This window comes from Oxyura jamaicensis, chromosome 4, assembly GCF_011077185.1.
Source record: "Oxyura jamaicensis isolate SHBP4307 breed ruddy duck chromosome 4, BPBGC_Ojam_1.0, whole genome shotgun sequence".
Lineage (NCBI taxonomy): Eukaryota > Metazoa > Chordata > Aves > Anseriformes > Anatidae > Oxyura > Oxyura jamaicensis.
This window is the reverse complement of record NC_048896.1, coordinates 29,349,084-29,376,316: the sequence shown is the minus strand read 5'-3', so window position 1 is coordinate 29,376,316 and position 27,233 is coordinate 29,349,084. Positions and strand designations below refer to the sequence as shown.

Sequence of the window (27,233 nt, the reverse complement as noted above, 5' to 3'; positions counted from 1 at the left end):
TGTTATTTTCTGTTCTTGGTGGCATCTGATACCCTATCCATGACATGTCACCCAGTGTCATCCTGATGGATGTAGGTTTTTCCAGCTCAAGGTTGAAAGTAATAAAATGTGATGCAGCTTATTTTTATCCTACCATCATGGACTAAATGTAGAGAGCCATGAGAATTGCAGAAGCTGCAAAATACAGCAGGGATGAATTTATTGGGGATTAAGGAGGCATTCCTATGCTGTGTGACATGGTAGCAGCTGCCAAACGTCCCCAGCCAGCTTTAGCATACCTGGACAACGCAGCACAAGTAAAAGGGGCTGATGCTTTTACTGCTCAATATCCTGTTGTCTCTAAGCCTTTGCTACGGACTTTCAAGTAGTTTTTACTTCACGTAATTTTGCTTTTATCCACGCAAGTCTGTGCTAACATTGACAGTTAAATGTTAGATTTAAGCCTATTGCAAAAATCCTAAAAGAGTGAATTGCATTTTTCTGCTCCAGGGCAACTTAAATTGCAGGTTTAAATTGCTAGTAGATCAATCGTCTAGGAGGGAATGACAGTAGTCACATAGTACTCTCTGTTCAGCCAAGCTAAAATATGTGATTAGGACAAGAAAATAACCTCAGCCACCTTAGGGTTCATCAGGACTAGAGCACAAAGTTTAATTAAATTTCCCCTTCTGAGCTCAGACCATCGTGACTGGGGCAGAGGAGGACTGGGACTGCAGCTAGAGCTGGGCAGAACAGCCGCACGGCTTTGTGAGACACCAAGCAGCTGTAAAAGGCTCCCAAGTACTCTCATCTCCCCTGCATCTGTCCCTGTGAGCAGGGATCTCCCCTGTGCTCCTTTCTCTCTCTCTCTTTTTTTTAATTGCAGCTGGGAGTAAGGGGTGCTCCACGCGGTGTCCCAGCTCCCTGGTGTAGCGGCCTCTGCCGTTCTCCTGCCAGCCTGCTGATTTCTGGTGCAGTAACACGTGCGTGGATGCAGTAGACATACAGCCCTGCTCTCCTGTGGGAGAAGAAAAGGGGCCAGAGAGAGGAAGCAAAGGCCTGTAGGTCTTGCCTTGCTGTGTGTGTGGCTGGATCTGATCATGGGATGTTAGCAAAAAAGCCCAGCTTTAGCCCTTTCCCACTGTCTCCATCTCATGATACACATTTCCTGCAAATCTCAGCATAAGTTTGTGAGGCTGTGCCTTTATTTACCTGTTCTGCCTGTTGGTTATTTGTTTTTGGCATTGTTTTCCACCTACAGCATGTTTAATTTTAGATTAATGGCATATTCTTCTTTTCAAACTTTAAAGCACCACATGGAAAAGACTTCTTTGACTTGGCATTTGGGTCACCTGTCTAAGGCTTTTCAGTGCATGATAGAGAGCAAAATAGCTATAATGAGCTGCAGATATGCACGACAATGAAAAATTTAGCACAGAATTTCCCCACCAGTAGAACAGAAGGGTAGTATAAGAGACGACAGAAAATTTTCTGTTTGAGAGCACAATTTCTTCTTCTTTATATTTGCCATTGATCTTCCACAAAGCATCCAAAGCTATGCGAAGGGTTAGGGCAGAATCCTTTCTTCCATGCGGACAAAGACAACTTTTTCTTTGGCAAGAAAGCCTGTTGCAAGGCTTGAATTGAATTCTCATTGCATAAAGGATCAAAGTCTCCAGGTCAAACGCTGTGTAACCTGGTCACTGTAATGATATGGTAAGGCTGTAATGATAATGCCACTGTCTCCATTCTTACCACTGAACACTGCCTACATGAAATACATGTACCCGAGGTTCTGGGTTTTATTTCCTCGTTTTTAATGCTTCCCATTTCTCCTGACTGCTATTCAAAATCCCACAAGCTTACTTTTCACTTTTAAGTACATCTCAGAAGCTGTGATGATGTATCAGATGGAAAAAACTACTGGCTCTGTCTCTCCTTGTATTACTCAGGAAATCTTTTGGTTCTAGTTATTTAAGCCTTGTGCTCATAAATTTCCGGCAAACAGACCACAGAGATTTCATTTTGAGACAACAGGACTGAACCGTGTAAGCTGCCATTAAGGAATGGTGTTTGTTTGGAGCAGGACGTGCTGCTCTAAAGCTAGCTGCTGGCAGAAGCATTGCAGGAAGGTAGCCCTCTTGGTCTCACTGCATGGAAGCCCCTCGGCTTTCACAGCACTTGTACCCGGTGGGAATCTGGCTGGACAGCAAGTAGTGTTCAGACTCCAGGAGTGGCTGTTTCGGTTCAGGTTAGGGACCTGCCCTGTATAGGATGCTGTCTCCAACACTGGTCATGAGCAATTTGGGGAAATTTGTTATTTTCCCCAAAGAAAAATAAACAAAACAGAAGGCCCCAAGCAGCCTACAACAAAAACAAAGTAAGTTTCTGCCACCTCAGTGCTCTGAAGTGGCCAGGGTGGGTGGAAGCTAGCTGGAACTGTGGCTTGAGAGCAACAAAGGTATGTTCTGGCACAAGCAGGGTGTTCCTGTGCTGGTCAGTGCGTGGTCTGGACTGTGAACCAGCCGAGTCGTGCATTAGCGTGACGGTGAGAGAGGTGGCACTGTTGTATCGTGGTCTGCGCTTGCTTGCTTTGTTCATCAGATGCCAGCTACGGACTCTGTGAGATTATTCATCAGATCTAGGCATTTTGCTTTTAAATGTCATATTCTTTCATCTGTTCTCAAAGGCAAGCATTTTGGTATAGAAAGGTTTTATTTTAGAGAAATGCTAAAAAAAAAAAATAAATTAAAAATGATGTATTCACAAGCAAGATTAAAAAATCGCCTCAAGAGTTGCATTGTTCAAATGCAGAGAATAGCCTGTTTCATTTTAAAATAGCCATAACTTAAGCTAGGATTTAGTGCCGTAATTCACAAACACATGCCTGGATTTAGTGCCATAATTTGGATATATATGCCTGGAAGATACCTCTGGAGTTACTGAGACTGTTATCATGTATGATCATTTCCACGTAATCATCTTCTCAAGTTTATTGAATTTAATCCTCAAATGCAGCTGTTCGTTATGGGAAAAAATATTTTTCATGCTATTATTTTATGGGAAGGCTGTTCCACAACTCCTTTAATTTTAAGAAACTGAGAATACTTAAGAATGGTTTGACTATTGCAAGGTAATGTTTGTTTTTTCTTCTCTCATCACCAGAAGTGTGCACCAGGAAAAGTTAAAAATAAATGTTCATCTTTTTTACTTGTCTATTGCCGTGTTATGGCTGTACTGCAGTGAAATTACTTCAGGTGTCATTCACAAGCAAACCGAAAGAATGGAACTCTCCTTCCTAATTCTTCATTCCTGTGAATCTGTTATAATGAGATCATTATGCATTTTACCATGACAATGCACATACTACTGTTCTGTATATTATTGAAATAAAAGGGTTAGTTAAGTCTATTAATACTCGCTTTTTTTGGCAGAAAGAGCCAGAATGGCCTAATCAGTTTCATGTAAAATCTCACTAATCTGATTTTGTTTCTCATTTTTATTTTTTATTTTTTAATTGTAGTGGGAGAAACTACAGATGACGACAAGTGAGAGGAGGAAAATAGTTTGTTCAGTCACATTCCACGTAATTGCAATTACCTGTGTTGTTTGGTCATTGTATGTTTTAATTGATAGAACCGCTGAGGAAATTAAACAAGGCAATGATAATGGTAAGTGTCTTTTATCTTCTTCAGTCTTGTTGATAATGAACGCAGTGGGTGGATTTGAAGTGCAGCCACGTAACCAGTCACATTCAGTTCTCAAGTTAACGCCTCACTGATATATGGCTCCATCAAATACTTTAATAGAGAAGTAACAAACACATCTGTGTTAAAAGCTTGTTTTATGCCCCTGCAGAGAGATCTCAGCTAAGTGTAACCATTACAACAGCTTAACTAGCCTGCTGGTTCTTCTTAGGTTAATCTCCCATTATTGAGGTATTTCTAAGGCTTAGAAAAAAAGATGAGCCAAAATCAAAGCCCAGTGCAAGTTCAGCTCACAAAATATCAATTTATTTATATTATCCACTTGAACCTCTGTATCCTGTAAAACAGGATAGAGCCCTTTCATTGACAAGCTTCCTATTAAGAAATTCCAAGAGACCATGTTCCAGTTGTATCTGTATTAACAAAGCAGAAACAAAGTGCTTCTTTTATTAGCCTTAGCTTATAGACACTTTTTATCTTCAATCCTGAAATTCAGAACTCAGAACACTGCCGCAAACATTGTCCCAAAATATTCAGGTACACAGATAAAATTGAACATTTCAAGAGAAAAATAAAAATAAAAAAGAATAGGTACCTGATTTAATTTCTCAGAAGTATTTGCTTTGGGGCCTGGCAGCATCTAACTGGAGTCATGATGCTAGCGTGTATTTTTCTCCTCTAGATAGATGAAATGTGCCAGCTGAGGTAGAGAGCACAGCCTTTCACCTGCGCAGCAATACCTTACCATGAAGACACGTTTCCAGTTACCTTCCAGGGAAGATTCTCATCCAGTGCTTCCCCTGCTAGTGCTAATCAAAAACTGTTCTGCCTGTCACATTCAGACATATTCCTCATCCTAAAGTTTGATCACGTGGAAGTCATGTTCTAATTTTTGCATACAAAACCTGAGAATTTAAAATCAAGATTTATCATGTATATGGAAAGGAAATCCACTGGCTAGATAATTTACACTTAAAAATGCATACTAGAGATAAATAGGCTTCATTTTGGAGTATACTTACTGTGTGTGGAAACTATACTGCAAGCTGATCTACTGTTTTCCATTTCAAGTCTGCATTTGATTTGAGTTAAATCTCAGTCTATTTGGTCTTCAATTCAAGTCTTAGATATGATTATCATAAGGAGGTTGATAAGAAGCTTTTCTTTTTGATCTGAGTTGACTTTAGGAATTAGACAGTAGAGGGACTCCAGCTTTGTGCTGTATTCTCTAGTTAACACAGAAAACAAAACAGGTAGAGCATTGTGCCTTGCTAGTTAGATAAATATTTGATGATACTCCTGATGCTTGTCTTTCTTGTCTATGTGAGGAAAATACGTAACAAGCCTCACTAAGTCACAGATGAATGTATAATACAAAGTCTTGTTTTGCCTTTTTTCTAAATGCCCTGCTTTGCATCTCCAAAATAAAAAAAAAATCCCCCAACAGCCTGAGGACAGGACTAGGAATGGCTTTGAAGTTCTACTTAGGAGTACGACATAAACCACCCTATCCATTAAAAAGGAGAAAGGTAGGGGCTGTGGATTAGCTGGATTTACACAACCAGGCAGCTAGCATTAATATTTGCCACTACATAGAATGTAGAAGGATCATGTTAATTAATCCTGGTAGGCTCAAAAAGTATTTATGACTTGCATGCAACTCAGTGTTTGCCAACTGTTCTGGATGATTCTTCACACTACAAAAATCAGCAAAGATGCCTGAGAGCTACTTAGGGCTTTTGCAATAATTAGTATTCTTTTGGTCTCTATTTGCTTATTTAATTAAAAGCCCAGCTCCTACCTCGTTTAATAATAATGAAAATAACCAGATCCATACACAGCCTCACAGCTGGCTACAAGTAAAGACTTGCTGTTGAGGATTCTGGGTTACCAGGTCTAGGGTTGAATACAGCACCTGAAAGGCACCCTGAACACTGCACTCTGTGAGCAAAAGATTATTCAGAAACCTTCTACATATGACCAGTAGAACTATTTAGGTTGTTCAAAGACTGACAGCAAAGCACAGAGGTTTGACTCTTGTGTGTAATATGTAATCCTTAAACGTAATCAGGCAGTGTGTAATGGGAAGGATGGTAGCTGTTCCTTTACATTATGCTACTGAATCGTTGAAAAAAGCAGCTAGCAGTGACATGAAGTAATGAGAGGAAGGCTGTTCTTAATACAACAACAGTTTGTTCCTTTAAATTTGTAAGACCACATGTAGGCTAATGCAAGTCATCTTAACATTAGTCATATTACAACCAAGTTCAAATACTTTACTCTGGTTTTTCAGTGTCAGCATCCTTAGTTTTTTTTTCTGTAAATATCAATATGATTGCTGTTTATTCATTCAGTGCAAGTGATCTGATAAAGATCAATGAAGTGACAAAAGTAACAGATACACTAAATGCTGTAAAGTTACCCTAGATACACATTCTCCTTTTTGATATAGACGGATTCAGGGGGGCTGCACAGACAGAATAGCAGGAAAAAGACAGGCCAAGGAAGATGGATGATGGAAGAGGTGGACCCGTTTCCCTTTTTTTTTTTTTTTTTTTTTTACTGTGCCCTGTCTTCAGAATGAAGGTGGAACCAGGTAGCATCATTGTAAATGTTGGTCTTCCAGGAACCATGAACAGTGTCATGCTTCTAGCATGATACAAAACAATTGTTGGTAAAGATGTGCATAATGTTTTTAGGCATTCGGCTATCTCTGTTCTGGTACTTGTATTTTGGCTTAAGCAAACCATTGAATGTAAGGGTGAAATGTTAATTTTTATTATTTTTTATTTTTAACTGTGTCAAGCATTAGGCTTCTGTTATGAGCATGTCTTGAATTTCTTATTTGACCAAATTGTGGGGAAGTCAGTTAAGAGTGGGAGTTGGACGTAGTTTCTCATCTGGCCCTCTGCCTGTGGGATAGGAAACAGCTGCTGTTTTCCACTAGAGCCACAGCCACCCCACTAGCGTGTACGTATCTGGGAATTCTCAGCACCTGGCTGCTTTTCAAAACATTTTACTGATATTAAGCACTTGATACCCATTGTAACAATGGTAATAAATACAAATGTTTTATTTCAAAGGTGTCCTTGAATGGCCATTTTGGACAAAACTCGTGGTGGTGGCCATTGGATTCACGGGGGGCCTCGTCTTCATGTACGTGCAGTGCAAGGTTTACGTTCAGCTGTGGCGCAGGTTGAAAGCCTACAACAGGGTGATCTTTGTTCAGAACTGCCCAGACACCGCCAAAAAACTGGAGGAGAAGAACTCTTCGTGCACGCACAGCTCGGACGTCAAGGACGCAGTGGTGGTGCCAGTAGCACAGACAGGTACAAACTCTCAGCTGGCAGCTGAAGAAATGACACCTGAGGTGATGCCAGTTTGACAGAGACAGCGTTGTTTCTTCCTTGCAGAATAAGGCATAGTGTTTTCTACACTACTAATGCTGAAAGAGAGTAGAAATGACTGTGCATTTTTTCAGTTAAAAAACGAAAAAAACACAAACCAAAACCCCAGAAGGAAAATGGATCCAGCAAAGCAACTCGTTACTGTATGGAATGTGACCATTTGTGAAGTAGTTTCTCAGCTAGTCAGCAAGTGTTGTGAAAGTGGAAGTGTAGAAAGTGCAATAGAGAACAGGTTTAACAGACAATGCCAAACCAACGTGACAGCATTACTTTTAGAATTACTATTATACATTAAAAAAAAAAAAAAGGATGGCTGGGCAAGTAGACACAGACCTGCTAGAACCATTTTGTTTACAGGAAACAAAACCAAACCGTTCATCTACTTACTACTAAAAGTTGTATTTCCTACTTACCTTCTTAAAGACACACTTGAAAGGAGAACTGTTCAAGTGACACGCGTTACCTGAACCGAGGTACAAAGAGCTGTGTCACAGCACCCACTCTGAGCCTCGTGAAGTGACAGATGTCCGTGTGACTCCAGGGGAGCCTGAATGTTTGGGCAGCTGTGTCAACTAAGGATATTTGAAACATTTGAAGGGTAGCACTGTTTTTGAATATGCCTGATTTTTTTTTTTTTTTTAAATAAGCAATTCCAACCAGTATAAACTCACGTCTCCATAGGCTATAGATATTTTTAACTATAGCTGTCAGCAAAACAAGTATGGGGAGGAGAAAAATTGTAGATAATGCATTTAGAACAGCAGCTGAGCTGTTTATTTTATTCTGTAAGAGTGAATTAGATTTTTTTTTTCATAAATTGAACTTAAAAAGTTTTGAGGCAAAACTATGAATGAAAAAATGCAGTTTACTGCAAAGCCACACAAAAGTAAATTGCATATTATCAAATTCTGAAAGGATGACACAGGGTCAATGGAAGGTATTTTGGGTATTTTATTTTTTACGATTCATGATACAGACAGGTAGGGAGAAGAGAATATACTTAGATATCTTAAAAGGACGGTAGTTTTTGTCTCCCTGTTCTGAAAAGTTAGTTTTTATCTTCCTGACTAAGAAAAGTAAATCAGTGGATTCCCTCTGTACAGGTAAACTTGAGGTATTAGAGATCCAACAGTTCAGTTGTTAATTTCATGTTTTGAGCATTCTCATATAAAAATAAAGTGTGAATGGCATTAAAGGGTGCAATAGATGGATGAATGTAGATATAATACTCTGTCCAACAGGCTGAATTATATAAAGAACACATTTTGTGATTAGCTACTCATACCTGTGATGTTTACCATCAGGGCACGACAGCACGTATTGACTTGAGTTATGTGCTGGCTTGGACAAGTCTAGGGCCTGAACATAATATATATTTGAAAAAAAAAAAGTTTAAAGTTCATTTTTGGTCTTGTATTTAGGTAAACAAGGAAAAGCAAACAAGCAAAGAACCAGAATAAAGTGAGTAAGAGAGCACAGGTTCATTCAAAGTGGGAATCTGCCATAAATGCCAGTGAACTACCCTTCTACAGAAGCCTTGCAGTTTCTAATGGGAAATTTCCTCCTCACACATTCAAACATCTCCAGTTAAATAACTGAGTCATCACATCCTTCCAAATACGAAGGGTGCTGGGCCTAAGATGTAGTGGAGTTTATCTATTAGGTGAATGTGTTTAATGGTTTCAAGGCTCAGGGACTACTGGAAGTAGCAGTATTAGAAGAAGAAAAAAGCGTCTTTTATCAGAGCATTTTATTCCTCTGTTTTGGAATTGCTAGTGCAATGTGGTGGTGAGTGACTGTCATCTAGCCGGACTAGACACACAATCTTGGTGCTTGAATACACCTGAAATATGTATTAATATTCTAAGTTACTTCAGGTGAGTTGGATTGATGTTCAAACCATTTCAAATGACGCCACTTGCTTTTCATATTAAATAATTTTCCAATTATCCGGTTGCAGAACTGGAAATGTAACAGCTTCTCATGTGAAATCAGATATGTGAGTAACCAAATCATTTCTCTGTTTATAATTGTGGAGGAGACTTTACAAGGTCTTCAGAAAACCATGACGGTACTAAGGAATGCCTCATAACTGCATGTGTTTAAGATATTCTGCAAAGACATCATCTCTAAAAGTGTAAACCTATTCACTAAAAAGTAAATCTCATTATAGTTGAAGCAAGTTAGACACTTAAAATTACTAGCTGCATCTCCATGTTTGGAATTATGTTTACAATAAAACCTGATGAATCACAGCATAGTTGACTGACACACAAAAAAAACAACAACATTATTATGGAAGACAACAAAGGTCTTTCTGAAATGACCAGAAAAGTTTCTTGCTGTCATCTAAGTGACAGTAACCCTGCTTCTTTAGCCAACTTGTTCTTTAACCTGCTGCTGTAATATCACGGCCACATTGAAAGTACTTTATCCCCTATTTTGACAGTTTACTGGAGACTAATTCATGCTGTTCTTTTCTTGAACAAGCATAAAATCCAAATAAAGGAAAAAAAAAATACTTGAGGCTTCTGAAAACAGACGTATGGCATCCAGCAAGATTACTGCACGTTTTTAAAACACACCGAAGAGTCAGCAACAGAACAACTTGCAAAGTCATTTTATACTGAAAGGTTCAACGTCCAAACACTGTTGTGGCACTCAAGTTCATGTGCAACCGAGCTTAAAGCTAAATGTAAGAATCGGATAAAGACCTCAGCTGAAATTTGTCCTCTCCCTTGGAAATATTTATTCAGACAGCAGAAAAAGAAGCAAAATGAGACATTGTCTGCTAAAGTTGGCAGCAAAAGAGATTACAGCAGGTTGGAAGCAGTCTTTAAACTCTTTCAGGATTACAGTATTAGCCAATGCACCCTTTCTCATTTTAGGTGCAGTGGATATGCTAAAGCTTTCAGGGATTTCATGCTGGGTTGGAATTTGTTTCTGTAGCAGGGCGGGACCTCTTCAGGACGGCAAGGATCTGTTCACACCAACATGCCTTAGATGCAGGTCTGCAAGAGTAACGATGGTGCGTGAATACAGACCCTAGGCAGCTGCTTATCAAACAATGATTCTTCAATCCCACAAAAAGGGTAATTTTCTGTATTAACAGGATTCTGTGCTGCAAAAACAGCTTACTGAAAGTTTTAAGATACATCCTAAGATTTTTTTTTAAATGAAAGGAGTACAAGGTATCGAATAAAGATCAGTATCAAGCTACCTGTGTAGCCACAGTGCATCTCAGGCAAACACACTGACAGTGAAGTTTAGCTTTTCTAAACCCAACAAGGGCAGAGCCTTGCTCCAAGCTGCCATTACTGAGAAGAACTTAATCCGCATTCCTGTTTAAGCAAAGTTTTAACGAAGGTAGGTGGAAGTAAGTTGGTGTGAGATTAGATCTTGAATTTTAAGCAAGATACTTCTATCTAATCTGTGGATATGCACGTTTCTTCTCCTGATTTAAGATATAAGCATTACAAAATTAACTTCAAACTGGCATAAATATACCACTTCTGACTATCATTAGCATTATGAAGATTCTCAACTAGTCCAATTGTGCCATTCACACACTGCTTTATCTGAAAGCAGTGCTTATTTTTTTTTGTGTAGAAAAAAATAGTAAGTTCCCCATCACCAGAACAAACTATTTATAATTTCTAATAAAGCGACGACACTTACTCTATGATGAAAATATTTTACTGTGTATAATATTTGGAACTACAAGTTTGTGTTACTTGTTTAACTCCCTCTCTTTTGCAAAAGAAAAACTGTATGTTTTTGTGGCTGAATGTGTACTGAAAGACAGAAGGTAAGGGAAACAAAAGTAATATATCTGCTTATTGTTGTGAAACAAATGTATTTGTATTAAACAAATGATCCAAATTTCTGTAGTATTCTACATTTGTCAGTCTGTTTATAGAGCATTGCATGCTGAACGTGAATTGGCGACACCACGCAGTGGGGATAAACCTGCTGGATTGGCAGGCCTCGCTCTGGGTACCGCGCCTTGGCAGAAAACACCTCAGAGTACAAAACCACTTCGAAAGAGCTATGGTTGTTTAACTTGCAGATGGGAAGGGATATGTAAGAAGAGGCCTTAATGACAAGAACTATTTTTTCCATCCATAGCAAAACAGGCAACTAGTACGGGGTTTCAGCTGCAGCAAGGCCAGGAGGAAGACACATTTCTAAGGAGGAGAGTGCCTTGGACTGAACAGTTAAATATGATTGTGTAACGTCCAACACTAGAAATCCTTAAAGATGGACTGGACGAACATTGCAGAGCTAAATTATTTAAAGAATCTTACTTTAGATTGTCAGAATGGACCAGGTATCCTTTTTATTATGTTAGAATTCTACTTTGTGACATTTTCTCATAAAAATCCTATAGAATATATTTTTTTCTTTTTTTTTTTAATGAAAAGAATATTTCAAGCGTGCTTTAAAAAGTAATCTGTGTCCTTTGAGTCGGGTATAAAACCGAAGAAAGTATCCTGTCTGTCTTGATAAATACAAGTTCCAGCCAAAATACACAATTAGTTTTCTGGATTGTATCGACCATATAGCTGTCCTAGGTTGTCAGCTGGGGACAAAGTGAGCTGAGTTTCAAGTCTTCACCGTTCTAGCTGGAATAGATCATCAAATGACTGGAGCCTGCTAAGAATATGGTCAAACCACAGGCAAAGTGTTCTAACAGATTATATTCCCTACATCCAACAGATTGTTCGTTTTGTTAAATCTGCCATAGCAAGCTAACCATTTAAATCAAATACAGATTAATGAATCTCTACAAGATGCAACACAGAAGAAACAGCATAACCAAAGAAATTCTAGAAATGCTTAAAAAAAAAAAAAAAAGTATTTTTGTTAACACATACAAAAATAAAGCCACATTTATTTTTAGAATTCAGGTAACATCGGTCTAAGTCCACTTCACCTTTTTGCTTCGCATCCCTTGATGAAGAAGGTGGCATTAGATCACAAAACACGTTTCTGTTCAGTTTGCTCTCTGCATACACATAAAGAAACACTCTATACTTATTCACACATCCCCCCACCAACTCCAAATAAAATACCGAGGTTGTTCTGAACCTCAAATTGATCTTGATCTAAAAGCCAAAACCACACACACAAAAATACAATTCGCACTATTACAAACAAAAAACAAATATGATGGAAGATCAGAATAATTTGTAAGTAAGTGTGTTAACTACTAGCAGTGGCTTTTTTTTTTTTCAGTTGGAATCCAGTATTTTTGGATTCTAGACTCTGTCTTCATAGACAGTCATTACAGAGATGCGTACAAGTGCTACTCCAATAAAGACCAAAAACCCGCATACTGTACTCTGCAAATCTATTTCTTGAACTACTCAGGAACAGCCCAGAAAATGGTTTATATACATTGCCTTTTTGTCTTGTTCCATCCTATTGCACGTACTGACGCACATGCTTTGGTAGTCAAAAAAATTAAAAATACACTAATGAGCCAGGTTAAATGCCTAACTGCATGATAGCTTTTCCTCATCAGAAACATTTGTAGTCGCATCCCTTTAGAAATGGCTTTGTGAAGCAGACCAGAAAGCCATGGTGAACAGTTCCATTAATTCAGCCACATTTGTTTCTGACACTAAAGGATGGTAAATTAATTAATCCACTGCGTAAAGCCTTCCCTGAGAAGGACAGGTTTTTGTTTTGTTTCTTAAATCAACAACTGACAGCTATTTGCTTAGTGTACATGAAACAACATCAGATTACTGCTGGAATCAAAGACAGCTGCTTCGTTCCAGCTGAGACCATCAGTATGATAAGCTCTAGAATCAGAGCACAGCTCAGCTGCTGCTGAGGAAGTCTGCGTATAATTCAGCCAGCTCCTCAGAGAGGTCTTAACTCTCTCCAAGACTGGCTAGAATAAAGTATACCAGCAAAACAAAACAAAACAAAACCACCCCACTGCCACAGAGAATTATAATAGAGGATTTTAACGTTAAAGTTTATAACCCTTACAAGTAAACAGAATTTCAAGGTACCCCCCACAGCAAATTTGTAAGAACAGAGACTATCACAGCCAGATTTGTCATTCCAGCCATTCCAGCAACTTTCCAGCCTTCTAGAGTTCTAAGAAGCAGAGAACAAAATTCAGAACTCCTGAGAGCATTCTTCCTTTTTTTTCAAGCACAAAGAAGAAACTCATCACTATGCAAAACCCTAAAGTGCAGTAATGATAGGATTATGAAACTGATGGATGAAATTCCACTATCTTGTCTCTGTAGCATAAGGCAAAAGGCTCCCTTTAACCCCCTGACTCAAGGCACAAACACTTCAAGTGCAGAAATTAAAAAAATATATTTTTTTCTGATAATTCAATATAGAAAGTTAAAGATGGAAACCCTTCTTTTTCATTACTTATGCAGCATGTCAACAAGATAGTTTAAAAGACAGCTAAACAAGCAGTGAACACATGGACTTCAAGAGAGAAAACTCACAAAACTCAATGAAGGCCGCATTGCAAACATGTTCTTCAAGTGTGAGCAATATTAAAAAAAAATAAAAATTCAAATCTTGACTACATCAACCACACAAGTAATGACTATATTTTTTTATAATACCTTCTTATTAGTGAATTGTTTCAAGGCATATAAAATGTCTTATATTCTAACTTTGTGTGACAATCTTTTTTTAAAGCAATGCCAGCCTAACAGACTATTCTCACAGCAACATACTAAAACTTGTAGTTATCTTAGTGCTCGTTTTACTTCAGTATTTTACCCAGTGTGGTAGGACAGCAATTTTTCCAACTTCAAAGTACATCTGGTGGTGTCTAAAGGACAAACTTGAAGGTACATCTTTCTGAAAGACAAAATCTGTCAGACCACTGAACAAACACGTACACAGGTTTAGTTCAGCCCAGTGTGGTTCAGCTTCCACTGGAGTTTAGCTTTGCAAGTTTTATAAATTGAAACAAGCGGAATCAATCAATAAATTCCACTACATACCTCAGTGTTTTAACCAGGTTGAAAAAATGTCAAAGGTGTGCTCTGAACTTCAGCACACTCGTTTCTAAAACACAAAACAGTGATGTGATGGCCTAGCGCTATAGCTGGTGTCAGAGCACTAAGGCCTCCAGCCGGGCTCAAGACTTGCAGGCCATATGATGATGCACTGGATCACTGGCTCCTGCTTCAGGCCTGTTACATCTACCCAGGTTTCTCTAGATATTCATGTAAGAAGAACAGTGATTAATTCCCTATTACAACGGAATTTGGCTTCCTAAAATTTGAAATGATAGCACAGGCCTATTCTGTAAAAAGGGAAAAATTTAATACAGCTGTTAACAGAAAAAAACTTACCAGTAAAACTTGCTGCACAGCTACACAGTAAAAAATATACACCCTGAAGTATCTGTCAAATTTCAGAGAACTGTTAACTATTTACCAAGACAGAGAGCCCTGTTTAACACACAGAACTGCATTAGGGATCGAGCGCTAGAAATATCATCCATCAGGAATACATATTTCCTCGTGATTACTGGGCATCTGAGCTGTGAGTTCTACAATATCATCTACAGCCTGTACAACTAACCTGGCCTATCAGTCAGAGATGTCCTGCTGTGAAATTCACCCTGGTTTTGCCTTTGCCATTAATTTTTTTTTTTTATTATTTTGCATTTCTAAAAGGGAGAATCTACGAAGAACCTTTCTGAAAGACACATTTAATGGCATCTAAAGAGTTGCTTCATACAGCTAGCCTGCTATTTAGAAGTCCTATGCAACTTAATATACAAATGCACAGCTTTCTTAAAAGAGAGGACAGAAAAAAACAAGACAAAACAAAACTTAGAGACATTTAAAAACAGACTTTATGAACTTTAATTGGCTTCTGGCCTGAATTCTTCAATACAGGGTGGAGAGAACAGCATAATTCTCTCAGTCTCTTGACAAAACATAAAATACTCAGTGCTTGGTTGATGTCTTACCAGCTATCTCTGTTCCTGACAGATTCTCAGAGGGTACAAGGTGAAAGTTCTTCTTGATTAACTGACACTCTATGTATCTCGTTATCTGCATAAATGTTTTCACCAAGCAGGTGTATTCCTTGCACCTGAGCTAAGTACCCTGTGCCATGCAGCACCCCAGTTGGTGAGAGAAGGCCCATCACTGCTCTCAACAAACCTGTGTGCTCCTGAAGACCCCACCCGCCACTACAAGGGGTGTATAAAAGTTGTAACTGGGTGGGGGGGGGGGGCACTGTTTAACAGGGTGCCTGCTATTTTCTGGCACATATTCTTGCTGCTACCAGGAAAAGGTTTCCCACCACAAAGTATTTCTAATAGGTGTCTGACTCCTGTCTGCTGTATGACCAGCAAAGATATGCTGCACTAGTCAGGATGTCAAGATTTGGGCAATCTATCAGCTTAGAAGCCTGCGTCCTAAAGAGCAGGTACAGTATGAGAGGTAAGGATGCAATTAAAATACTAAGTTTTATTTATATATGAAAATTGTAACTGAGTAATATGCTGCTGCTGAATGTTTGCTCTCTAGCATAAGTACACAGTGAGCTTATCAAAAATGCAATTAGCAAAGACTATGCAAATATAATTAGAAACACTAGCTTTATTCTTGTTTCCAGTGCTAATTAAAATAGGTTTCTTACAAATCCCTTCAGCTGCTTCAGCCCTTGAATCAGCTGGTGGTCATGAGGCCGTGTCTTCTGCTTGACTCAATTCTTCAGCTTCTGCATCTGCCACCTCAGTGCGACTGCAGACAGCATCCCTCACTGACAGCTTTCTCATTTTGATGTTTGGCAGTTTCTTCAGATCACCATCCCATTCCCTGAAAGAAAAAGCCACAAAAACCACCTTCAGATAGGAATGGCAGAAAAGAGTAGCAGAGTTAGTTCACCTCTTCTCAGAAGATGCTAACTCAAGTGATGCTGCTCTTCTAATGTAAATTATCTGTCCAACTGCAGTATGAATGAGCGTCCACGTCTTCACCTGCTCTTACACACTACAGTAGCTGCAATTTGTCTGTGAAGAATTAAGTACTTTCAGATTTGATAGTCTGAAAACAACCAACAAACCTGTTTCACTTTATTCCCACAGACTATTTGTATCCTCAGTTACTTTAGGCCAACTGCTTCTAGGTTTGACACACTAAACTCGACAGCTTCTGAAAAGCAGTTTGGAAGATGTTCTTTAGTCAGGATGCTCAATTTGCAGAGCTAATATCACACGTACATCAACTACTTTATTACAATTTATGGTAACTGTTAACATCTTGTATGACTTTAGGCAACTTGGTCTAGTGGGAGGTGTCCCTGCCCATGGCAGCGGGTTGGACCTAGATCATCTTTAAGGTCTCTTCCAACCCAAACGATTTTGTGACTCTGTAACTGGCTTCAAGGAGACTCAAAATGTTACTAAGCAATAATTCACATGCAAAGTATGTTACTTCAAAAGGCTGCATAAAGGAGGAAGCGTTCATTTTAAATATCCCATGTCGAATCCCATACTCAACTGACAGAATGGCTGCTTGATTATAGTAAGTGTACTTCATGGATAGTTTTTTTTCAAGTGCAAAGTTAGATGTGCTAATTACAAGCTATACATGCTTCTTTTGGCTCTGTCAAGGCAATAAAACAGTAACACCTCCATCAGATATCCCAGTGCATGAAGTCAACTGTGTATATAAAAACACAGCAGCCAGATGTCTATTCTCTGAAACCTCAGCAATGTTCCACATCCTGGGACTGTAACTTCTGGCTACATGCCACCCCTAGGAGATATTGCTCTATCATCCTTGCAACATTTAGCATTCCTAAGTTTTGGGGGATTTCTCCAGGGTATCTCGCTTGATAGAGCTGTCAGCAATAGTGTTCTTCAATCTCTTACCAAGGCGTATCGGCTTGCTAGCCCAGGTGAGCTAGCAGCAAGTTCTACAGCTCCAGAGCCTCAAGTGGATGTCGTCAATTCTCTCACGACTTTCAACTAGTATATACACACAGACACTGCTGCACACCATATGTAGTTCACTTACACATCCATCTTGTATCTTAGAAAACAAGACTAAGAACTTAGTGCTGTTTTGGTTACTTATTGGTTAAGCTCTGATTACAAGTAATTTAGGTCATGACAAGGTATGACTACAATTACCATCTGAAATCTCACTTCAGGCAAGAGAACTATTCCACTGTATTTCCATTTATCTATAAATCCACGTGTTGATCCTTAGAAACTAACACTGAATGTTAATCCTTTTAGTGTAAATCAGTGAACAGCTGAGGTAAAAGAAACGTTCTCTAAAAATATAAAAAAAAATAGTTAAGTAACAGAAATAGAATTCACTGTTGAAGCTTTCTAACCCTCCCAATGTCTTACTGATTAACTGTCACCAATATTTAGCCCGTAACAGCTATGAATTGCTGAGTTAGCAACACCATACCTAGTCTTTTTCAAACAAGACATTCTTTATCAATTTTGCATAAATTCTCTTTCAAGAAAAGACATACAACATGTCAAATCCAGAAACAGTGTTTGCGTAAACAGATCAATTAGTAGTGAGAATAAAAAGACCTTACCTGAAAAATTTAAGATGCTTGCTGTTCACAATGTCTGGGATTTCTAATGGGAATGAAATTAAATACTATTAGATCTATTACATTATTCAAATGAGTCTCATTTCAAAGAAAAAAATATGAACTAAAGGGCTGAACATATTATTTCAGACACTGTAAAACCAAGAAAATGACAATAAGGACTCATGCTAGAAAGTCACTAGAACAATACATAAACACAAAGACCTCTCACTGCTGAAGTAAAGGAAGTGAAGTTATACTTATGAACTGTTCCAGAATTCAAATATCTCAGCTATTGAGAACCCAGTCCTGACAAATAATAAAAAGGTGCTTCATCTTCTCTAAGCTCCTGTGTCCAAGAAATAATGTAAGCACTTAAAACATTCCCTTAAAAAAAAAAAAAGTCCAGTGAAGAAATCAGTAAAGCAATTAATGTATTTGATTTAAAAGCATAACTTGCCTCCTCAACCAAGATGAAGGTCTGCTTACGGTATTTTTCAGAGATGTTCCCTCATCTGTGTAATAATTCTACTTTGCATTAACATACCATAAAAATACACCAGATACAAGACACAATAAAAAAGCTTACTTTCATAACTGACCTAAATATACAAGAAACACTATTAATTAGTGAGTATTAAGTGCTTAATAAGTGAATTGTTTGAGGAAAACAATTGCAAAGGACTTAAGTCACCACTGCATGCAAGACAGATCAGTAGCAGAGTCAGGAAAGGAAATTCGAGTAAGGAAATCTAAGAAACAGTTCAACACACAAAAATTTACCAAGTATAAGAGTATGTATGCGTATATAAAATATGAATACTGGGAAGAGTACAGCTGAGTTCCCGGGTGTCTGAATAGAACATGGTTTTGGATTTGGGGATATACTACTGCTTACTTCCACTTGGAACGAGAGAGTCTTGAAAGCAAAGAATGACCATTTTATGGCAATTAACCTCACTGCAATGCAATTATAATTTGCATTGTTAAATACCTGTTCTGGAAGCCACTCTTGCTACAGTGGCTACAGTAGCTACAAGCTATTTGCTTGCTGTGGTTGCTGAAATGACTGATAAATACTGCAGTAAATGCAATGTAGTATTTATAGAGAACGTTGGTACCTGTCTCCTCTCGTGCCCTGATGTTCCTCTCAGTAGAAGATAAATGAACAAGAATAGTTCCAAAGACTGAAAGCTTTCACAATGACGTAATGTCTTCCCCAGAGCTAGCTTGAGAAAAATAACTGACATATGCTCACTACAGATCTTTCACTTTGGTAGTGAAAAAGGAAGGCAAACAGCTTGTACAGTGACACATGGGACAGACTTTCTTTCTTCCTGGAGTAACCAAAATGTTCTTACTAGAGCTGTAGTTTCTAACCTCATGCAGAATCTTACCTATGATAGCTAAGCTCCTTTGACTGGATTCAGGGCCATTCTTTTCTTGGTCAATCCCAAAATACTGCATGTGACCTGTGCTTAACATTGTCACTAATTTGTAGAGATCCATGCCTTTGGAACCTTGAAATTTTTGCTCAGTATAAAATACATCATAGAGTATAAAATAGACTGTTCATAGACAGTGTTTTATACAGTACAGACTTCACAGCCAGCAGGTATGTCAAGAAGAAAGGCTGCTTGCTACCTCTTTAACATTAACTCCACTTTACTATTTTAGCTTTTAAAACTGTAACATTTCAGGTACTTCTTATGCTGTCCTTGAACAAGCCTGGAACATGCAGTCCTGCTTTTGTTCATCTATCAATTTTCTTGAGCCTTACAGTAATAAATCAGATGATGCTATCATTGCAAGATTATAGATGATTTTGCTATTACAGAGTGTAGGATGAGAACGCCTATCACTTATCTTTGTGGCCAGATAGCCTTTACAATTCAGAAAAGTATTTCTTCCCTTCTTACACTGGGTTACAGAGGTACCAGTTGAGGACTGACAATAAACACACTTGATCTTGATACCAATTGGACTTTTGCAGCCTCCTTGGTAAACACGTGCAGTACAATTGCTCACAGCTGAGCAATGCAAAGAATACTTACCTAATCCTTTTTTTTGGTCTGCTGATTCCTTGGTTCTGATAAACAGTAATGCCACATGAGGTCCTTCTGTCCTAACCAAGCACTGAAACAAGCCCACAATTCCTCGTGCTTCCTCCACAGTCCCTTGAATTGCACTCTCAGCAGCAAAGTGCCAAATGCTGAAATGCCCAGGACTCCACCTGAGAGAAGTTACCCCTTCTCTCAGCTGTTTCATGTGGAGCTCTGCCTACTCAGTTTCCTTCTAGGATCTTAGTGCTGTGAGTAGTGAGTGTGGCAGGAGCAGCACTGAGCCAGGTTGAGCCAAGTGCCTTGGAGATGTGCTCAGGCTTGTGTTTGTTCCTCTGTCAAACCACTGCCACGCTGGTCCGCGCTATCCAAAGACAAACCAAGGCTACATGACGAGACTCTCAAAGCCCTTTTAATTGCTTGTTGTTGAAAAACCATCTTGGAAAGCTAATTCTTTTGTGAAGCTATGCAGGACTTTTTCCGAATAACATTCTGCAAGTTTTTTCTTGCCTATCATCCAGGGCTCACCGTGGTGTCAAAACGAAGCAAGTATTCTGGAGGGGTAACGCTGCACTGAATTCATCTCTACATGCTCTGGCAGCAGCAAAAGATTTAGGTTCTGCTTACATGTGTGTTTGCAATATTCTGTACAATGCAAACCACAGAACTGCCAGATTAGGAACTGAACTAGGAACTCTTGTCCCACTGTTTTGTGTGTAGAAATAAAGTAATTAGTTACTGCAGGGTAACTGATTTTATTCACTATGGTAGAAAGTTGCAGTTGCACCTTATTGTCAGATTAGTAACACTTGTTTTACTCAGATGCATCTCCTTAACGTGCACCAGGGTTGTGGGTTTTGCTGTTTTGTTTCTTTCCAGAAGTATGCTGTTCATAAAAACATCACCATTCTTCACAGCACTAACCATTTCTCTCTCCCAGAGCAAAGACTTGCAGAAGAAATTTACCTAAATCTCACGAGAACTGAAATGTCACTGCTCTTGACACAACATAAGCAGCATTCACCTCATATTCATTAGAAATAAAGAGAAAATACCCATGTCATGTCAAATGATACTATTGCAGCCTGAATTTAAAAAGGGAAAAGGATGTCAGAAACTGTAGATGTTCTGTAGATGTAGATGTTATTTAAATTAAAGTTGTTTAAATGAAGAACCATTCAGTTACCTGCTATAACTATCGTGATTGTGTAACAGCTAACAGTGCCATAGTTATGCTAGCAGATACATGCAAGTGATAAAACTTCCATTTAAATTAAATTTCCTTATATCCTGAAATTTCAAGAACTAACAGTAAAACTGGTACGTTTAGCTTTAAACGCTTTTATTCCCCAAAATTTACCTTATGCTTCTCTAAGAACGTGCTAGGTAAATAAAGGCAAATTATAAAAAATGTATGATGTTCAAATGAAATAATTTTTTTTTCAACTGCAAGCATGCTAACTCTGAATTCTGTCAAAATATCCTGTCAAAATCTAGGATTCCCTTCAATAGCTTTCCTATAAATACGTAAGACCAGATTAAAACACACTTGCACACAAATTAAAACACACCAGGTAGAAAACAGCAGTAAAATTAACTTAGATATACCTAAGGGGTAAAGGAATGACAAGTAACTGCTAACAAAACTCAGCAACTTCTCAGAGAGACTGAATGTTCCCTGTATAGGTACTATTTTTTTTAAGACTAAAATTTGCTGTGCTTTTGGATATCTACCACTTTTGTAAACAGACACTAAAAATAATAATTTTTTCATTTGCATATACCTGATATGTACAGCATTGAATTACAAGAGAATTTCTTAATGCTAAGCAATTCATATCATGTAGTTTGTTCACAGCAAATGCATATGCCTACAAGAAATAACTGAGTTCAAGAATGGGGGGGGGGAAGGAGGAACAGCTACTATGTCAGTTACAAAAGCTTCACTACAGCTTCCAGTGATAATGATGTAGAGCATAAAAGCAGTTTCCAGCTGATTTCCATTTATCTCCAATCTCTAATTACAGTATTTAGCAGCAACTATTTTCTGTGAATGAATACTGTCCTAGGCAGAGAGCAAAACCTGCAGCAGCTGTGATAACAAATAATGAATGATTTGAGAGCATATTTAATATGTGAAGTTGCACCATGCTCTCTGAATGCTTTACTTACTAATGCTATAATAACCTCCAATTTTGCTTACAATTTTTCTGGATTCTTCTTTATTTTTATGTTGTGCTTGTGCATTTGACATCTTTCTATCTACTCCTACTGATTTTTTTGTCAGCTTTCCACAAAGCAATTCAGAAAAAAAAAGAACTAAAATTTAAAAGCAATACCAGAAAGGAAATTTTTGACAACTGAGCTATTTGACATTCATAGTATTTACCTTCCTATGACTTTTTCCCCCTTCAAAGTCAACAAAAATGGATTTCTGTTACAAATGATCATACAGATATTTCTGAATCCCTCTGCGATTGCAAGATGTGAAAGTAACAAGTAGCAGTTGCAAAAATTTTACAACTATTCTTTTTTATTGGTAAAATACAATCAAGGGGAGCATGACACACAGCTCAAACCTTGCTCTCACTTGTATCTGATAAATGTTGATTTTTCATTTCTTCCATGACTTACCTTGACCATTCATTAGCCAGACTCACCACCTTTGAATAATACTTTAGCATTAAAGCCAAGTCTATCATGTGACTCCAACATGCTTATTTGTGAAAGAAAAATGCAAATCATAAATTTCAGTACTATTTTGTACTTTGCTTTTTTCAAGTCTTAGGTTTTTGTACTATCACTGTTCCTTTTTCTTACTTATTTCACCAGCTTACTGATGCTTCCCTTCCAGCTATCTCATTCTCAGTCTTACGTCTCTCTCACAAGCAGCTTGCATCTGTGCACTATCTCCCAGAAGACAAAATACTTTCATAAAGTTTTTCTTTTTATGGGAAACTCTATGCACTTTAAGAGGAAATTTTCAGCTCTAATGTTTGTGTTGTGGTTTTCACATGACCGCTTCTCAGTTGATCTTGGAAGATTTCACTAGAAACTCCACTGCCACAGGAAGATAAATGGTTATAAAAAAGCCAAGAAGAATAACTGGCATTATGATTTTATTCAAACTTGTGATGATGGCCAAGGTAAATGTTTTAAAAACACAAAGTGCTTTCAGCTGAGCTCTCATCTGTAACACTTAATTTGAAATCTTCAAATTTTTGTGAGTTTGATTAAGAGGTTAAGTGTTAGGGACTTCACACATATTCCCTTCAACACTTCCCATGAGTCAAAGAAAGCAAAACTGCTCTGCCTAAGAGCAAAAGGAAAAATGTGTTTTTTGCTCCTTGTGGATTATCGCTTGTGCCTGTAGAATAGAGCCTGTAGAGTAGATATATCATAATAGTCCAGCATTTCTTCCTGGATTCCCTCAATTTTAATAGAAGGACTCAGAAATATTCAAACTCTGGAAGTACTCATCCGCAAGGAACTCCATTAAAAAACTAGCTGTTAGTGAATTCCTTTGAGAATTGAATAATAAACATTATAGAAATTTCACTTAGGTTCTAGCCTTGTGAGCAGGAAGACCAAGTATGACCACAGGATTACTACTATTGCTTTACATACCTATCCCGTAGCCTTCATAGAGCTGTCTTTCTCGTTCCATGGTCTGCTTGATGACAGTTTCCCGTGAACCATGCTGTCTTCCCTGTCTACCTTTAATACTGTTTCGTAATTCAATCTGCTCCAGTTCACCACTGAATCGGCATATGTATCTGAAAGAAATAAGATGCACTTATGCTACATGTATTCATGCAAAACTTTTGCACAACAGAATTATTTTGACAATCTAAGAAGTTGTTTTACAAATTATATTTTCTAGATTAGTCAGATACAGTTCAAATCTAAGAAACATCACTTTCATCATTAAAGTAAAAGCCCCATTTAGAAATACATTTGAATCATCTGCTGCTTACAGAAATTTTATTTGCTTTTTGTTCAAACTAGTTTAGGTAAAACTTCCATGCTACCATGAGCTCTCAGTGTTAGGGTTAAGTTTTGCTAAATTTTAAGAGCTGAATTTCATCATCTCATTAACGGGTTTTGTAGTTCTTCTGTCTTATACATCATTGTGACATCATCCATGTCATATATATCATTGTGTAATCATCCAATCTGGATCCACAAAGTAAGTTGTTACTGCCTTCGCAGTATCACTAGTGTTGGCTAGCAACTTACAGATTTCATGAACTCTGAAAGAAGTATTTCAGAGCTTCTGAAAGAAAGTGGATATGATGCAAATTTTTAAGAATACATATATATTATATCATTATGCTTGAAGGTAAAAACTCATGAAAGGCCATAGGTATGTATATCCAGCAGCACAGAACTAAGATCTTTTTTACCCAAATCCAATTTTGATATTTCCTGCCCTAAAAATCTGCCAGAGTATTACTTAATCCTCTCGCCAAAGAAAATTAAAGAAAAAAGGTGTAAGGAGTAGAATGAAATTTGCACATTGTTTCACTGAACAACCCAACTAATAAATTCAGGCAATTACACTTCAAATAATTAATCCTCCACACAATATAAAAGAAGAGAGACAAATAAAAATGCAAGGGTTACATCAATAATTCTATTATAAATACATATATATATATATTTTAATATGTAACTATCCCATTTTAACAAAATCAACTACTTGATATTACTAATAGTAACATATAACAAGTTAGTCTTCTGAGCCAACATCACTACACAGGTCTTATTTAAGAACATTATTTTAAAAAACAAATCAAGCTTTTCAGTCCCATTTTAACTGCAGACTTACTCTTCAATTAGTTCACAAGCTTCTTTCTTTGTGTAGTCAGTTTTATTGGGGTCAAGGTGACTTTGAAACCATTGCAACTTTTCTCCTGAAAAAAAAAAAAGGCAACATTAATGATTGTATTATCATGGTAGCACCAGCACAGATTCAAGTTCTTCAAAGTTTCTTAAATAAACCCCCGTTATTTAAGATTTTGAATGGCATCATAGAAATTTGGCTCACTGATTTTGTGTGTACCGGGTATGAAGGTAGCTATAATAGAAACATTATCTTCCTTATGGAAAGAAGTTGTAATACTTCATTGTGAATTACTGGAAAATAGTATCTAAACTACAAGTGGATCAACTGCTTAAGATACTAAGTTATGAAAGCCCAAATTCAACAACAACAACAAAGGAGAGGCTGAACAAGACTTCCAGTTATCACAATTTTTAAGTAATTCAATTGAAAAGGTGAATGTCAATCATTTGAAAGAATTTCAGGTTGTGTCTTGAAGCTTTGTATTTACTTAGACATTATTACAGTGTCTGGTAATCTACATATATCATCTTTTAGAAATGTTTAAGGAAAGCATGGAGACAAGTGCAATAATACATGTACAGATGTGTAAGAAGAGATGTTGACCTGTTGTCGTGTACACTGACTAAGGATTAGGCTCTAAGCCCTGAGTTCAACCCCATAAATAATACTTTAGAAAACCTCAGGTATTTCAGCACTTCTTCAAAGTCTCTCTTAAGATTACAGAGTCAGATTATAGATAAAGAAACTTCAACTAGAGAAGCTATAAAGTTGGTAAAACCGAAATTTTACAATAAAAAGTTGACTAGTATATTCAGTAATAGATGTTTCTGCTCACCAATAATATTCAAACGCAAAGCTTTTTCAGTCTTCAACCTGACAAAGCAAAACAGATATGTTAGCAAAGAATGAGTACCATGTAAATAAAAATTATCTTCATTTCTTTCTCCAGAAAACAATTTTGGAGTCAAGATGAACGTCAAGGTAAAATTTCAAATGGAAAATATCTGCCAAATTCAGAACAATGTACAACTTACTTTCTTTCACTGAAAATTTCTACTTTTTGGCAGTTACCACCTGAAATTCATCCAGTCCACCTATTAAGTTGAAATAGTGTCTTGGAAGAAAAGAAATAGAAAAACCAGGATGAAAACAGGACATAACACTTTTCTTAAAGCACTGCAAAGGGAATTCATGAAAGATCTACATTGTAATAGTATCATTAAGCATTTCTAATATTCTGCTGGTGTATTTCATGTGTTTGAAAGGACAAATCTGGATGAGAACATGTAAAAAACAAATGAAAAAATATTTAGATTTTAAGTCAGCTTTAAAACTGCATGTAGAAGACATCTTCAATAATAATAATAAAAAAGTGTTATTTAGCCTCCAGAGGGCTAACAGGACAAAGAACAGCGTTATGACAGGTGAGAGCATCCACAACAAGGATTTGTATTTTCATGCAGTGGGGCCTCACAGCAGCAGTCCCTGCTGTGAACCTTGCATGGCAACAAAGTGAGCCAAGCACGTCTGCAGTGTTGCCATAGAGAAAACTACAATGCCATCTAGAAAAGCTTCCTGATAAGGATCATAAATTGTCATCTATCTATGCTTTAAAACACTAAGAGCTGCCATTTGGGCCCACGATGGTCACTGGCTCATTTATTTATATAAGCAATGATGCACATAACCAGGCTTATCTTCTGGAAGAAAAACCTCCTTCAGTCTTTAGGTGTGCACCAACTTATTTCAGTATGAGAAATATTGGATGATAGGATCAGATACTGCCTCACTGTACTTTTCATAAAAGCCTGACCTCAAAGACTGCTAGAAGACAATAGTATTAGCAGGGAGGCTAATCAAATGAGCTAAGGCAAAGACAGTTCCTCTCATCTCCTTCCACACCGTAACACCTTTTACTCAAGGGAACGAGAGGATAATGGCAGGGATATGATCTTGTGGCAGGCAGGCTCTTGCTTCTTAATGATTTTCTACCAAAAGGAAAAATAATCTTATCATGCGTAACCACTGATTATTGATAAGGGTGATTCTCAGTTTTCTTGAGTAGGTACTTTAAAAGTTAAAACTTTCATTCTCCATTAGCATTTCTCATTGCAGATACTGTATTCAACTGCTCTAAATATTAAAATTGAATAAATACTATTTTGCCAAATCAGTATTTTTTCCCTGCCACACCCACGCATACAATGCCATTTACGGTTCTGAGAATGAAGACGGACTCCTTCACTAAGAAATGGCAAGGCTGACAGAACAAATTTCCTTTTGTTTCTTGTTTTGGGTTACTAAATACCTTTTGTAGTTCTCCCTACACATGTCAACTCTTGTTAGCTGACTCACCAATTAGTAGCTTGGCTAATAATTTTTGGATACTTCCATATGAAGTATGGAATACCATTATAAAAACTAAAAATTTACTTATTTGCAGTCCATTTTTGTTTTACTTCTGTAGCCAAAACTGAAATAGTTTTCAGAGCTGACATTTTTCAGTTTCACATAAAGAATGTGCAGAAGTACATCTCAAAGTATCACTGATGCAAGCAGCACAACTAGGATTCATAGTGGTTCAACAAAGATTAAGAGGTTAGACAACAGAAAAGCTAAGGAGAAACAAACAACAGAGTTCCACAAGCAGATATAAGACTCC

At 37.6% G+C, this 27,233-nt stretch overlaps 2 protein-coding genes across 15 annotated transcripts in view; one reads left to right on the top strand and one right to left on the bottom strand.

The window, feature by feature from the left end:
• MARCHF1 (membrane associated ring-CH-type finger 1) overlaps positions 1 to 10,854 on the top strand; it is a 233,147-nt gene extending 222,293 nt beyond the window's left edge. For all 14 annotated transcript variants that reach the window (XM_035325489.1, XM_035325488.1, XM_035325496.1 and 11 more), the window contains 2 exons: positions 3,503 to 3,650; positions 6,770 to 10,854. In XM_035325489.1, the coding sequence (XP_035181380.1) occupies positions 3,503 to 3,650; positions 6,770 to 7,071 (450 nt within the window). In that variant the 3' untranslated portion in view covers positions 7,072 to 10,854. The remainder of the gene's footprint in view (positions 1 to 3,502; positions 3,651 to 6,769) is intronic.
• Positions 10,855 to 13,047: 2,193 nt separating this feature from the next.
• TMA16 (translation machinery associated 16 homolog) overlaps positions 13,048 to 27,233 on the bottom strand; it is a 19,677-nt gene continuing 5,491 nt past the window's right edge. Inside the window, exons 3-7 of the mRNA XM_035325507.1 lie at positions 25,407 to 25,444; positions 24,554 to 24,638; positions 23,350 to 23,498; positions 17,666 to 17,708; positions 13,048 to 15,921 (exon numbers count right to left, since the gene is read on the bottom strand). Of these exons, the coding sequence (XP_035181398.1) occupies positions 15,783 to 15,921; positions 17,666 to 17,708; positions 23,350 to 23,498; positions 24,554 to 24,638; positions 25,407 to 25,444 (454 nt within the window). The 3' untranslated portion in view covers positions 13,048 to 15,782. The remainder of the gene's footprint in view (positions 15,922 to 17,665; positions 17,709 to 23,349; positions 23,499 to 24,553; positions 24,639 to 25,406; positions 25,445 to 27,233) is intronic.